The sequence below is a fragment of the Alligator sinensis genome, unplaced genomic scaffold (genome assembly GCF_000455745.1).
Source record: "Alligator sinensis unplaced genomic scaffold, ASM45574v1 scaffold647_2, whole genome shotgun sequence".
In the NCBI taxonomy this organism is placed as follows: domain Eukaryota; kingdom Metazoa; phylum Chordata; order Crocodylia; family Alligatoridae; genus Alligator; species Alligator sinensis.
Window position 1 is genome coordinate 3,004,982 of NW_005841832.1, and position 13,882 is coordinate 3,018,863.

General features: G+C 55.4%; 2 protein-coding genes across 3 annotated transcripts in view; one reads left to right on the top strand and one right to left on the bottom strand.

Moving 5' to 3' along the window:
* The first annotated feature begins 6 nt into the window (after positions 1 to 6).
* PNKP (polynucleotide kinase 3'-phosphatase) lies at positions 7 to 10,885 on the top strand. 2 transcript variants are annotated; one of them, XM_006014922.3, is made up of 16 exons: positions 7 to 230; positions 444 to 490; positions 1,079 to 1,537; positions 1,658 to 1,737; positions 2,103 to 2,160; positions 2,241 to 2,348; positions 5,319 to 5,390; positions 5,677 to 5,725; positions 6,312 to 6,382; positions 6,457 to 6,549; positions 7,071 to 7,167; positions 7,299 to 7,360; positions 7,452 to 7,561; positions 10,093 to 10,180; positions 10,308 to 10,369; positions 10,605 to 10,885. In XM_006014922.3, the coding sequence occupies exons 1-16, from the start codon at positions 26 to 28 to the stop codon at positions 10,723 to 10,725; spliced, it is 1,782 nt and encodes a 593-aa protein (XP_006014984.2). In that variant the 5' UTR covers positions 7 to 25; the 3' UTR covers positions 10,726 to 10,885. The 2 variants fall into 2 exon arrangements, with proteins under 2 accessions (XP_006014984.2, XP_006014985.2); XM_006014923.3 differs by having other exon boundaries at positions 10,112 to 10,180; positions 10,605 to 10,743.
* A 1,813-nt stretch (positions 10,886 to 12,698) lies between these two features.
* RUVBL2 (RuvB like AAA ATPase 2) overlaps positions 12,699 to 13,882 on the bottom strand; it is a 16,392-nt gene continuing 15,208 nt past the window's right edge. Inside the window, exons 12-14 of the mRNA XM_025196391.1 lie at positions 13,563 to 13,692; positions 12,938 to 13,052; positions 12,699 to 12,845 (exon numbers count right to left, since the gene is read on the bottom strand). Coding sequence (XP_025052176.1) covers positions 12,820 to 12,845; positions 12,938 to 13,052; positions 13,563 to 13,692 — 271 coding nt within the window. The 3' untranslated portion in view covers positions 12,699 to 12,819. The remainder of the gene's footprint in view (positions 12,846 to 12,937; positions 13,053 to 13,562; positions 13,693 to 13,882) is intronic.

Sequence of the window (13,882 nt, forward strand, 5' to 3'; positions counted from 1 at the left end):
TGGGGTGGGGCAGGAGGTGGGGCTGATGGAGAGGCAGGGGGAGATGGGGCTGGAGGTGCTATCCCTCACCTACTGCCCAGTGCCTCTCCTTTCACCTGCAGCCATGGCTTGCCACCTTGTGAGCCAGGACGGGAAGCACGACCCCGTGCCCCTGCCTAACGGCATTGCCGTGGTGCTGGGCCGTGGCCCCGAGACCCGTGTGGCCGACAAGAAGTGCTCCCGGAAGCAAGGTGAGCCGGGCCCCCCCTCCCCCCAACCATTCCCTCTACTCTCCATGCACTGGGTGTAACTCTTCCCCCAACCCAGGTACAGCCCTCCCAAACCTGCTTGCTCCCCCATCCCAGAGCATCTTGTCTGGGGAGTGGCAGGGGGGCTAGGGTGTCTGGATTTGTCAGCATGGGGGTTGCTTGTTCTGATTCCCTCCTTGCTGTTTTCTTTTGCAGTGGAGCTGCTGGCTGACTACAAACAGCAGGCAGTGAGAGTCACTCAGGTAAAGGGTGAAGTCAGGCACAGGGGCCAAGAGGCAGGTTTGTAGAGGAGTTGTTTGTACAGGGACCCCATGCCTGACACTGAGATGCAGCTGGTTCCGGGTTGGAGTGTGTCTGGGACTACTTATGCAGAGTTCTCTTTCCTGGTGCTGAGATGCAGCTGGGTCTGGGTTGGGGCACATCAGGGATCTCTTACCCAGTACTGAGATGTACTTGCCTTTGGGGTAGAACATGTTAGGGCCTGGTTATACAGAGCGCCCTCTCCTGGTTCTGGGATGCGGCTGCCTTTGGAGTGAGCACCTTGAAAGCTGGTGCATCTTGCTTGGCACTAAGATGCAGCCATTTCTTGGATTGGGGCACGTGGTGGGCTATTTATACAGGGACCTTTCATTTGGTACTGAGTTGCAGCTGCCTTTGGGGTGGGGGCACCTTGAGGGATGGTTATTCAGTTATCCCTTGCTCAGTGCTGAATTGCAGGTCCCTCTGAGGTGGAACAAGTTGTGGGCTACTTATGTGGCCACCCCTCCCCTTGGGCTAAGATGCAGCCACCTCTTGGGTGGTCTCCCCTAATGCACCCCCCTTTGTTGCAGCTGGGTGTAAATCCCACCTCAGTGGACAACCAGGAGCTGGGGCAGGGCAAGAGCGCCACCCTGAGGGAGGGGCAGACACTGTGGCTGGTAAACCGCAGCTACCCCCATGGCCTGCGCTTCCTGGCCCTGGCCCACTCCCCCCGCAAGACCCTGCTGGACTTCTTCAGCTCCAAGCGCCAGCCCCAGCTAGAGGGGGACAAAGATGAGGATGAGGAGCATCCCCACAAGAGACTGAAGGCTCCCAGCCCCTCTGAGGAGGATGAGGAGGAGGATGATATTGTAGCCACCAAACTGCGTCAGCTGCAGGACACAGCTGCCCAGGCCCAGGGAGCAAAGAGTGGGGCTGCCCCCCAACCTTTGGGGGGGTCCTGGAGCCTGCCTCCCCACCCCCAGGACTCCTGGGAGCAACACAGCAAGCTGCTGGTATTCACTAAGGAGGGTGTCATGCCCAGCACCAAGGTACCCCCTGGTGGAAAGGGACAGGACACCTCTGGGAGCTGGGGGATTGGGGTTGTGGGGAGAGTGGTGAACTTCTCTGCTCCTCCCCAACTCCAGGCCCTTGATTCCCTGTCTCTGCAGGTCGCTGGGTTTGACCTGGATGGAACCATCATCACCACTCAGTCAGGAAAGGTTTTCCCTACCAGTCCGGATGACTGGAGGTAAGGACGGGTTGGGAGTGAGGGGCACCATGAAGCTGGTGGGGGGGAGGAGTTGAGGGCTGGGACTGCAGTGGGGGACCCCAACAGAGCTGGGGGAAGCCCAGGAGTGGGCTGGCTAGGGGCAGGTGTGGGGGGCATTAACAGGGTTTTGTGGGGCAGGAAGTCAGGGGCAGAGTGGGAGATGTTGACAGGGTTGTGTAGAATGAGATGGAGAAGGAACCTAGGAGTTCTGGGGAAGAGCCAGGCACTGGCAGGGCTGTGGGCAGGGGGCTGTGGGTCAGGAGCGAGGGACCCCAGCAGTTTCCAGCGTGTGAGGTCTTGGGATAACTCCTGTCTCTTCCCTCCCCCTCTCTCCACCCCACAAGGATCCTGTACCCTGAGGTCCCCCAGAAGCTGAAGCAACTGCAGAGAGAAGGCTATAAGGTATTCCCCCCCCACCTCGGCCCCTCCCCCCATTCCCTCCCCCAGCCTCTCCACTGACCCCCACATTACTGTCTCCCCAGATCATCATCTTCACCAACCAGCTGGGGATCAGCCGAGGCCGCCTGCGCCCCGAAGTCTTCAAGGCCAAAGCAGAGGCAGTGGTGGGGCAGCTGGGGCTGCCCATACAGGTGAGCAGGGCTGGGGTTGGAACCTGGGATGTGGGGGGTTGGGGGCTAGGGGGTTGGACCCTGTCTAGCTCCTGCCCCCCTAGTGCTCAAAGATGCCCCCAGTGCTGTGTGTAGTCCCTGATGGCCAGCTCTGAGATTTATAGATTCTAAGGCTAGAAGGGACCTCGGAAGATCATCGGGTCCAGCCCCCCTGCACCAAGCAGGACAGATGACTGGGGGTCAGGTGACCCCAGCAAGGTGACCATCCAGTCTCCTTGAAAATTTCCAGGGTAGATGATTGCACCACCTCTGACGGGAGATTATTACACAGTCTGGACACCCTGACTGTGAAGAGGTTTTTCCTAATGTTGAGCCTGAATCGGTCTTCCAGGAGCTTGTGGCCATTACTTCTAGTTTTCCCCTTGGTTGCCTTGGTGAACAGTTGCTCACCAAGCCCTAGATGTATTCTGCTAGTGTAGCAGTAAGCTGCTATCAGGTTCCCTTTCAGCCGCCTTTTCTTCAGGGTGAAGAGTCCCAGATCCCTCAGCCTTTCCTTGTATGGCTTGCCATGTAATACCCTGATCATACAGATGTCTCCTCTTTGGATTCTCTCAAGCTTGTCCATGTCTGTTGAAGTGTGGTACCCAGAACTGGACACAGTACTCCAGCTGCAGTTTAACCAGTGCTGAGTAGACTGGAAGAATCATCTCCTTGGTTTTGTTGGAGGTGCATCAATTGATGCATGCCAGAGTATTACTTGTGGCCATTACTTCTAGAGTATTATTTGCCCTACTGGCTACAGCATCACGCTGCCAGCTCATATTCATATTGTGGTCAGTTATTCCCCCCCAAGCCCCTTTCATTCGTGGTGCTAATCAGTTTGGTGCTGCCAAGTCTGTAGGTGTGTTGGGGGCTGCTCATCCCAAGGTGGAGCACTTTACATTTCTTGATGCTGAACTTCATCAGATTCCAATCTACCCAACTTGCTAGCCTGTCTAGGTCCGCCTGTATCTGTAGCCTATCTTCAAGCGTGACCACACTCCCCCATAACTTGGTGTCATCCACAAACTTGGCCAGTGAACTCTTCACCCCCACGTCCAAATTGTTAATAAAGATGTTAAAAAGTGCTGGACCAAGCACTGACCCCTGTGGGACACCACTGCCCACTTCTCAGCAGGAAGATAAGTTCACTACGACTCTCTGGGTCCTATCCTGCAGCCACTTTTTCACCCACCTGACTGTCTCAGAGTTAAGCTCATAACCAGGTTTTCTCACAAGGACATCGTGGGATATGAGATGAAAGGCCTTTTGGAAGTCTAGGTATACAATGTCAACCGGCTCTCTCGTGTCCAGGTGGTGAGTCACCTGGTCATAGAAGGAGATGAGGTTGGTAAGACAAGACCTGCCCGTGCTGAAACCATGCTGGCTGTCGTTTAGAATCTTCCCTTCTGCAAGCTTATCACAGATAGACTCCTTGATGAACTTTTCTAGGATTTTCCCTAGGATGGAAGTTGGGCTGATTGGCTTATAGTTACCCATGGCCTTCCTCCTGCCCTTCTTGTGGATAGGCACAACATTGGACCTCTTCCGGTCCTCAGGGACTTCAGAGCACCACGAGTTGTGGAAGAGTTTCACCAGGAATTCCACAGTGACTTCAGCCAGCTCCTTCAGCACTCTTGGATGAAGAGCATCCAGTCCCACTGACTTGTATATGTCTAATTTTTGTAATTAGTCATACACCGATTCTACGGCAGTAGTAGGAAGGCGATTATTCCTACCGTGCTCATCTTGTACTCCTACCTGGCATTTTTTCCCTTGGTCCTGTGAAAGACCGAGGCAAAGTAGTTATTCAGGAGTTCAGCTTTTTCCTGGATGCCAGTGACCAGCTCTCCTGAGTTGTTGAGCAATGGCCTCACACTCCCATTTGTCTTCCTCCTGTTCCCTATGTACCTAAAGAAGGACTTCTTGTTGTCCTTGATTCCCGTTGCTAATCAAAGTTCAGTTGTCGCTTTAGCCTTTCTTATCTGCTCGCTGCAAATGCAGGCCATTGTGGAATAGTCCTTCTTGAGGCCTGCACTGAGCTTCCATTGTTTATAAGTCTCTTTCTTAAGAGGACTGTGAGTTCCCTGTTTAGCCAAGAGGGCTTTCCAGCCCTTCTGTTACCTTTTCTCTGCATGGGAATGGACTTCCTTTGTGTTTCAAGGATCATGTCCTTAAGGGACAACCACTTTTCATGTGCACCTTTTGCCTTCGGTCCCTGGTCCCGCAGCACTTGGTGACCTAAGCTTGTTGGAATTTGCATTTGGACAGTGAACATGATGGTTTCATAGTTGTTGCCCAGACTTCCCTGTATATTTAAGTCAGTCACCAGGTTGTCTCCTTTGGCCAGGACCAAGTTTAGCACAGCATCATCTCTGGCTGGCCCACATACCTCCTGAGTCAGGAAGAGCTCCTTGACACAGTTCAGGAAAGATTGTAACCGATCCAACTTGGCTGAGTGTTCCTCCCAGGAGATGTCTGGATAATTAAAATTGGCTATGACTACCATGTCATGTGCATGTGTGGCCTCAATCAATTCTTGGGTGAACTCCAAATCGAGTTCCTCCCCCTGGTTTGGTGGTCTGTAGTATACACCTACAGTTAGGTCTCTCTCACCGCACCACCACAACTTAACCCAGAGAGTTTCTAGATGTTCATTTTTGGAGCTGTTGTCAGCCTCCAAAGAGGCATTTTCACATAGAAAACAATGCCGCCACCTTTCTTCCCCATCTGGTCCTAGTTGTGTGAGGATTCCCACCAGGTTTCCGTAATCCCTACAAGATCGTAATGCACACTAGGGAGTAGGAGGGCTAGCTCCTCCTGCTTGTTCCCCATGCTCCTGGCATTAGTATATAGGCACCTGAGATGGGCCGGCTTGGGGTGGGGGTGAGACTGCTCCTGTCTGTGTCCCTCACATCACACACGCACAAGCCACCCCCTTTCCTCTTTCAGGTGCTGGTTGCCACTGGTACTGGGATCTACCGGAAGCCTGTGCTGGGCATGTGGGACCATCTGTGCCAAAAGGTACCCAGGTGGGGGATGGCAGCAGGGGTTTATGGGATAGAGGGGTGTGCATGGAAGGGGATTGGGGGGGGATGTTAAGGATGTGGAGGGGGAGGGGCAGCAGAGGCTTGAAGGGTAGAGGGGATGTGGGCTGGTGGGGTTGGGGAAGAGGCAGTAGGGTGGGAGCTGGTAGGGTGGTGGGGTGGGGTAGGGTGGGGGGGGCAGGCAGGGTGTGTGGGGGGTGCTGGGAGAGTGGAGTGGATGAGGGGTTGGTAGGGCACTTACCCTTCTTACTACCCCTCCCCAGGCAAACGGGGGCCTGTCTGTATCCATACAGCACAGCCTGTATGTGGGAGGTGAGTGTGGGGGAAGGGGGCAGCCTCTTTCAGGTGTGGGATAGGGGGTAGGCCTCAGGGCTGGGTTTGGGAGAGCCCCTCCCCAGTCTGGGGACACAGAAGTGGTCTCCCCTCCCAGCCATAATGAGCTTGGGATGGGGGGTGGGTACTGGGGCCTGCGAGGGGGAAGCAGGAGGCTCTGCCTTCTGGGGTGGGAGGTGTGGGAGGCAGTCCAGGCTAGACTGTGAGGGTGGAGGGCATTGGGGAAGTTGGAGGAAAGTGACAGGTTACTCCAAAACCCTTCACCCTGGGAGCTGCTGGAGTCCCTCAACCCCGATCCATAGCGCCCTTGCCCCAAGTCCTGTTGTCGTGTCCGTGTCCGTGTCCGTGTCCGTGTCGTGTCCCCGGGTGCCTGGCTCTTACTCCAGAACTGGGTAACTTCCCCTCCTTACTCGATACACAGCCCTGCCAGTGTATCCTACTCTACTCCACCCCAGCTCCCTGCCCTCCAAAGCCCTTCTTGGGAATGGTAGGGCAGACACTGGTCTACACCATGGGGAAAGCAGCAGGGCTGGAGTGGGGGGTATCACCTCCTTGTCTCGCCCAGATGCAGCTGGACGCCCCCCAAACTGGGCCCCTGGGCACAAGAAGAAGGATTTCTCCTGCAGTGACCGCCTGGTATAAGACCTGCCTCCCCCAACCCCCCCACCCCACCCCACCCCAGTGACCCCCTGACACCGTCTCTCCCCCAGTTTGCCCTGAATGCAGCACTGCCATTCCATACCCCTGAGGAGTTCTTCCTGGGTTGGGCACCTGCCCCCTTCCAGCTGCCTGCCTTCGACCCGGTGAGTGCCCCACTTTGTCCCTGACTTATCCTCTGGCAGGGCCTGGCCATTTCCCACTGCCCCCCTTCAGCCCCATGAGTACCCCCTTCTGGTCCCAGGGTCCTGCTCCATTCCAGGGCTCTGCCTGCCCCTCTCTGCCCCTGAGGACCTTCCCTCCGGGGTCCTACCCAGTTGCCTGTGGGGCAGGCAGGGTCTTATGGGACGGGGAGGGAGGGAGGGGTGTGGAATAGGTGGAGATTGAGGGGGTTGGAGAAGGGCAGCAGGGCATGAGGGATGTTACACCCCTAACAACAAACTGCCCCCTGCCTCAACAAACTCTCCCAAGGAGCACTCTCTCCCCACCTCCCAGGCATCCCTTCCCTGCTGCTTAACACTCAAGATGTCCCCTGCCTGGGCTTGGAGCACCCCCACCCCCCTGGCTGAGCCCCTTAAAAAAGGCCTCTTCTGGGGAGGGATGTGAGAGGGGCTGGGGCAGGTGCGGTGTCTCTAACATCCCCTCTCTTTCCCCTCTCCCCCTACAGCGGCACCTGGATCCTGATGGGCCCCTTTATGACCCACCCAACGCCCTCCTGGTATGGCCTACGCCCGAGCTGGTGGTGGCTGTTGGCTTCCCTGCAGGTTAGTCTGGTTCCTCATGGCAGAGGCTCTCCAGCTCCCACAAGCCCTGTGCTGCCATGATCCCATTGGCCAGCCCCGAGTTTCCCCTCTGCCCCCACCCCCAGCACTAACCCCATCTCTTCCCCCTGCAGCTGGCAAGTCAACCTTCCTGAAACGTCACCTAGTGCCTGCTGGCTATGCGTACGCCAACCGGGTAAGGAGGATGCACAGTGAGGGGGACAGGACTCCGTCTCCCTCATGTGGTGCGGGTCTGAGTCCTTCTCGCCTCCCCTCCTCTCCCCCAGGATACACTGGGCTCCTGGCAGAAGTGTTTGGCAGCCTGCACAGCAGCACTGCGCCAGGGCAAGAGCGCAGCCGTGGACAACACCAACCCAGACCTGGAGTCACGTCGCAGGTTGGGCTGGAGGGAGAGAGGGAGGGAGACACTGAGACTGGGAGTGCAGGCTTGAGACCATGGGTGGATCTGGGACTTTGAAAAGTGGGGTGCAGATGCTGAGAGGTCCCATCACATATAACACAGCAGGTATTTTTCTCCAGTTAAAAATAAACTAGAAGCTTCCCTAACATCGTGGGGGCCCAGGGCTGTATTATTTCATTTAGGATTGAAGCAGAAGCAAATACAACTTCATTGCAAAAAGTTAAAAACAATCTGCTGGGCTGTGAAATAGGAACTTCATCACCAGGAGCAGTGAACACACAATGGCATTGGAGAACAAAAGGCAGCCTGATTGGTGGAGCATCAAGACCATTTAAAATATAGAGAGGGTCGTTAACACCTATGGAATGAAGGGTTCAGAAGGGATAAGGAAGATGATTATGAGCCATGAAGTCAATTGACTTCTGCAGCGCTGCCTGGCTGGAAATGCTGCTGCCACTACCCCACAGTTGGTTTTAAATTTTGGGTGGAGCAGAAATCAAAGGCAGTGCAACCAGTGCCCTCCACCCCTGCTGTAGACCAGTGAGAGCTCAGGAAAGGGTTGATATGGATGATAACATGTTTCTTTTGTGTCCTGTTTAAGCAGGAATCAGAATCATAGTGAAGTCAGGCTGGAAGGGACCCCCAAAAGTCATTTATAGGGATCTTAGTTGTCTACAAGAAAAAAAGAAAGCAGAAAATTTCCGTTTAAAAAAAACGTGCACATCCTTGTTTTTCTGCAATTTTCTATGGTGAGTGGACAACTAGGATCCCATGTCAGTACAAAAAGGAAGGATCAAAGACTTCCCTCCAGAGGGCAGTTTTAGTCTCAAAACCCTCAGTTCTTAGTCCTGCTTTGCTTGTACATAGCTTAAATTAGAACCAGCCTCATCAACTACTGCTTTCCACTTGGGGGTGTTCATTGCCCTGGAGTGATTCGTTAGGTATGGGGATTTCCACCTTTTTTGGTTGGTGTACCCCTGGCAGCCAGTCGAGAAGCAGGGAGTACCCAGTCGATGAGCCTGGGGGGTCCCCTGTGTGCAGCAGTGAAACCAGAAGTGCCCCCGCTTCTCCACACTGCTGCCGTGTACCCCTGGGGCCTTGCCAAGTACCCCCAGGGGCATGCATACCCCTGGTTGACAACCCCTGCATTAGGTAAATAATCCCACTGTAAAATAGAGACATAACTGCTTGGATCGTTGTACCTGAGGAGTAGCATCCATGGCTCAGTGTCTGGTTGGGAGGAGACATCAAGTGCTGTTCCTTGACTGAGGGAGTCAACTGACTTCATAGTTCAATCTCCCTGATCTCTTCTACACTCTTCATTGCACAGCTGTTAACAACTTTCTCTTTTTAATGGTCTTGATGTTCCACTAGTCAAGGCTCTCCTAGGGTCTTATCTTTTAAGGTGGGTCACGTGGCTTGGGGCTGGTCAAACAGGGTGCTAGGCATATCCTGCAGTGCACTTCTGTCTTCAGGGCGTGTGCACATTGGCAATGTCAATCTGGATCATTAATGAATGATTTGAATTAGAGGATGAAGTGCATCTTGCTCAAGTTGGGTGGAGGTGCAGATATTCTAGAGACTAGGACGGGTCTAGAATGAATGGAAATGGGTTTTTCTCTGTGGCCATAGGCGACAGGACTAGGAGCAATGGCCTCAAGCTGCAGCAGGGGAAATTTAGGTTGGAGATGAGGAACTTCCTGATTATCAGGGTGGTCCAGCATTGGGACAGACTGCCTAGGGAAACTGTGGGAGCTCCATCCTTGGAAGTTTTCAAGAGCAGGGTGGGCAGACACTTGGCCGGGATGGTTTTAAGTCAAGGATTATCCTGTCTTGAGCAGACGGCTGGACTAGATGTTACTTTGTGAGGTTCCCTTCAGCCTGACTTTACTATAATCCTAGGAATGGAGTGCCCCTTGCAAATCAAGTGACACTTCCATCTTTTCAGCACTGGGGAGGCCTTCCTTGGAGCACTGGGTCCTGTTTGGGGCCCTGCACTTCAAGATGTGGGTGGATTTGAAAGATCCCAGCAGAGCACAACAAAAAAGATCAGAGACCTGGGAAGCAGGATTTACAAGGCTGAAAGAGCTGAGACTGTTTAACCCGGAGAAGACTTAAGGCAATTGCAGAGAGAACAGAGATGGATTTTTCTTTGTGGCTGCAGGGAACAGGACAGGACTAGGAGCAATAGCCTTGAGCTGCAGCAGAGGAAATTGAGGTTGGAGATGAGGAGGAACTTCCTGACTGAGGGTGGTCAAGCATTGGGACAAGCTGTTTAGAAAAGCTGGGATCTCCATCCTTGGGAGTTTTGAAGAGCAGGTTGGACAGACACTTGGCTGGGATGGTGTAGTCAGGGATGATGCTGCCCTGAGCAGGACTGGACTAGCTGTGACCTTGTGAGGTCCCTTCCAGCCCAACTGCTTTGTGACCTTGGGGATGGGGGGACCTAGGAGAGGTTCTCCAGTCCCCCTCTCCCCTTGTGAATCTCTCCCCACTTCCCTAACCAGGTACATTGAATGTGCCCAGGATGCCGGGGTTCCCTGCCGCTGCTTCCTCTTCATGGCCACCTTGGAGCAGGCCAAACACAACAACAGGGTGAGTGAGGACCCCCCAGAGTGGGGAAGCCACTGCCTCACCCCTGCCCTGGGTCCAGATCAGGGCCAGTGCCCTATGGAAGGGAAAGGTCTCATCCCCCACTGACCAGAGCTATCTGTCCTTTCAGTTCCGGGACATGACAGAAACAGGGCATGTCTCTGTCACCGATGTTGTCCTCAACACCTACAAGTGAGTGCTGGGGAAGGGGGCACTCCATAGGGGGCAAGGGAGAGTTCTCCCTGCCTGTAGGCAAGTTTGTAGTGCCAGGAGCAGAGACCGTACCTTAGGGGAGAAGCTCGCACAATGTGGGGTGGGGAGGGCAGGCAGAGGCAGAGTAATCCTGAATGCAACAGGGCTACTGCTAGGGGGAGGGGAGACCCTACCTAGGGGAAGCTCACAGCACCGAGCCCCTCCTCTCCCCTAGGAGCAAGTTCGTGGCGCCAGCACTGAGCGAGGGCTTCTCCCAGATCCTGCAGGTGCACTTTGTACCGCGTTTCCCTGATGCCCGCCTGGCTGCACTGTACCGCCAGTTCTCTGACGGCTGAGCCCCAACCTGGCCTGGCTTGCCTTGCCCTGCCCTGCCCCCGCATTGACCCCTATCCCTGATCCAGTGTCCCCTGCTGGTCAGGATGGCACTGTGCCACAGCTGGGGGCTTTTACTGTTTAAGACGCTAATAAAGAGATACAAGAGACCTCGGCCTTGGTGCTTTTACCCCAGGTGGGGCCCCAGGAGTAGGGGTTTTCCCTGCTAGGGGGCACTAGCCACCTCAGGGGGGGAGGGGCACAGAGTCTTTCCCCTCTAGGGTCACTGTGCCCAAACCCAGGTGTTTTGGCCTCTAACTGCCCAATGGGGGTGCCCAGACACCTGGGTTCTTTTCCTAGCGGGGGAGGGGGCACTCGTAGGAAGGTGCTGAAGCAGGTAGTATGATCTACTGGGGCTGTGCTGGGGGGGCATTGCCAAGGACCAGGCATATCCATGCTCGGTAGTGCCCCGTGCCCTTCAGCACTGGTTTGGTAGTTTGGGGTATCCAACCTCCTGACCCCAGACCACAGCTTGCAGATGGCTGGGCAGGGGCTCAAAGCTTGGTCCTCACCGGGGCTGGGGTGAAGGCTGTGGCCCTTGGGCCACACCAGGACAGGGCAAGGATGGGGGAAATCTGCCCTTTGTTTTGTACATACCCTTCCTTATCAGGCCTCTGGTCATCTTCAGAGGCACTGCATGAGCTGAGCTACTCATGGATTATGGGAAGGTCCTGGAGGACCAGCAGGGTCTGTGCACACTCACTAAGCTTAACCTTGGGCCCCTGGCAAGCCCCAATAGGTCCGTGCTCCACTAGGGGGTCCATGCAGCAGTACATTCACACCCCTACTTTACTTTAATCCAAATTAAGCTGCCTTGAGTAAATGTGGCTGGGAGTTCTTGGTTGCCCCACACTGAGTGCTCAATGGGGTAGGGTGAAACGTGAAGGCTTCTGCTGCCAGGAGCTGCCCACAGCCCCATGTCACACAAGGATTCCTGTCACGTGGACTCTCCCTTTCATCAGCTGCACAAGGGCTAGTGTTGCATGAGGACTCTGGTCCCCATCAGCTGTGTGTGGCCCCATTTGCACAAATACCCACTTACCTCCATGAGCTACCCAGAGCTACTGCACTGGCCTCTGACCCAGCCCTTTGCATACAGTGGGTCCTGTGCCAATGGCACCCACTGCCAAGCCTGGGGTGAAGCCTGGCAGGGACACAAGTGGACTCTTCTCTCTGCTCAGTGCCTGCTAGCCATGGGGATCTGAGCAGCCACCCTCAACTTCAGGTAGAAGCTTCTGCATGTGGCCAGGAGATGGATATGTGGGAGCCCTGGGCTGGGAGTGGGAGAGCATTGGGGCATGATGTGGGGCACTGGGGTCTCCCCATGATGGGCACCCCTGCCTTCCCCCTTACCAGTGACCCAGTCACATGGTGGTGCCCTACCCTTCTCCAGGACTCCAGTGATTTAACCAGGCAAGCTCCTGTCCCCACAGGCTAGCTCTCAGGATCTAATCAGGGGATGCCTTACCTACCCCGTGACCTAATCTGCCCCTGGGAGACCATCACAGCCTGCCTACACCCCCACAGCAAAGGGCCAGGGGTTAGAGAAGGTCATCTGCTGGGAGGGAAGTGATTGGGCTTGGCCTGGGTAGGTGGGGGGGGGCCCTACAGGTGGACAGCATGAAGCCCCTAGGACTGCAGGGGGGGGAAAAGAAGAGGGGTCAGTCTCAGCATGGGTGGGGGGGGATTTCTGCTAGAAGGGTATAGATATGGGAGAGCAGTAGGTGTGTTACAAACTCCCAGCTGGGTCAAACCCATGGATCCTAGTCCCCAAACACCAGACTCCCCTTACCCAGCCAGGAGAGAACCAGGTGTCCCATCTTCCCCTGTTGTATCCCCCACAGCCAAAAGAAGAACCCATCCTTTTCTCCCCTCCCCCACCTCGCTCTAAACTCCCAGTCAGGAGAATCCAGGCATTCTGCCCCCTCCCCATTCCAGTGTCCAGCCAATCTTCTCCAAAAAAAAAAAAAAATTTTATTTTATCAAAAAACCCTATACTAATTGAAAAACAGGTGCCAAGGGCTGAGCTGAGGGGGAGTGAAGGCGGTCTGGGTCCATCAGGAGGTGTCCATGTTCTCCCCCTCTGCAAGAGAAGAGAAGGTTAGAATCCAAGGGGAAGGGGCTGGATTATGCCGTGTCCTCTCTCCCTATACCCCCTACCACTCCCTGACTCACTGAGCTCATTGAAGAGGAAGGCATCCTGATACTCCTTCATGTACTGGGTGGAGCGTGACTCGTCCAAGAAGAGGGAGTAGACACGCTTGATGTCCTCCACCTGAACCTCTGTACCCTGGGGGAGGAGCAGGGTAAGTGTCAGCTGTGGAGGGATCCTGTGCCAGGACCACCCCCCTGCAATCCAAATCCTCTCACTTGGCCTAGTCACCAGAGCCACAAGGGAGTTACCCACTCTGCCTTCTAGGGCTGGGAGGGAGCCCAGGTGTCCTGACTCCTTACCCCACCCCTTCTCCCAGAGCTGGGAGAGATCCCAGGAGTTGCAGCTCCCCTCCTTTGACCCCACTCCTTTCCCAGAACCCATGCATCCCCCTGCCAGAGCTCCAGAATTCACTGCCCTCCTAGAGCAGTGGAGAACCCAAGCATCCCAGCTCTCCTGCTGTAACCCTCCAGACCAAAGAGTCCACTCAGGACTAGGACAGAAGCCAGGAGTCTTGGCTCCCACCCTTTCTGCTCTAATCCCCCCAAGACCCCACTTCCTGCCCAGAGCTGCGAGAGCACCTAGGTTCCCAGCTCCATTCTAGTGGCCACCCCCTTCCTGGGGTGGGACCCAGGCATCTGGGCTGACCTTCCTCTTGCGGCACACAAGGTTGGCAGCGGTGATGAGCTGGATAGCATAGCGCAGCGAGGTCTCCAGTCCAATGCGAGTCAGCACCGTGTAGGCATCCTCGTTCATTTCCACGTCCTCCTCCTCACACCTGGGTGGGGGTCAGACACTGCTTGAGGGAACCTTGCAGTGCTGGCTGGTCTGTGGCAGCTCTTGTGGGCACTGTCCCCTCCTCCTGCCTTTCCCCCAAGCTGGGGTAGATTACAGTACCAGGACCCCTGGAGGGAAATGTGACTGGGGGGTGGGGCCACTGTTGGGCTGAAGGGCCCTGGGGGCAGCCT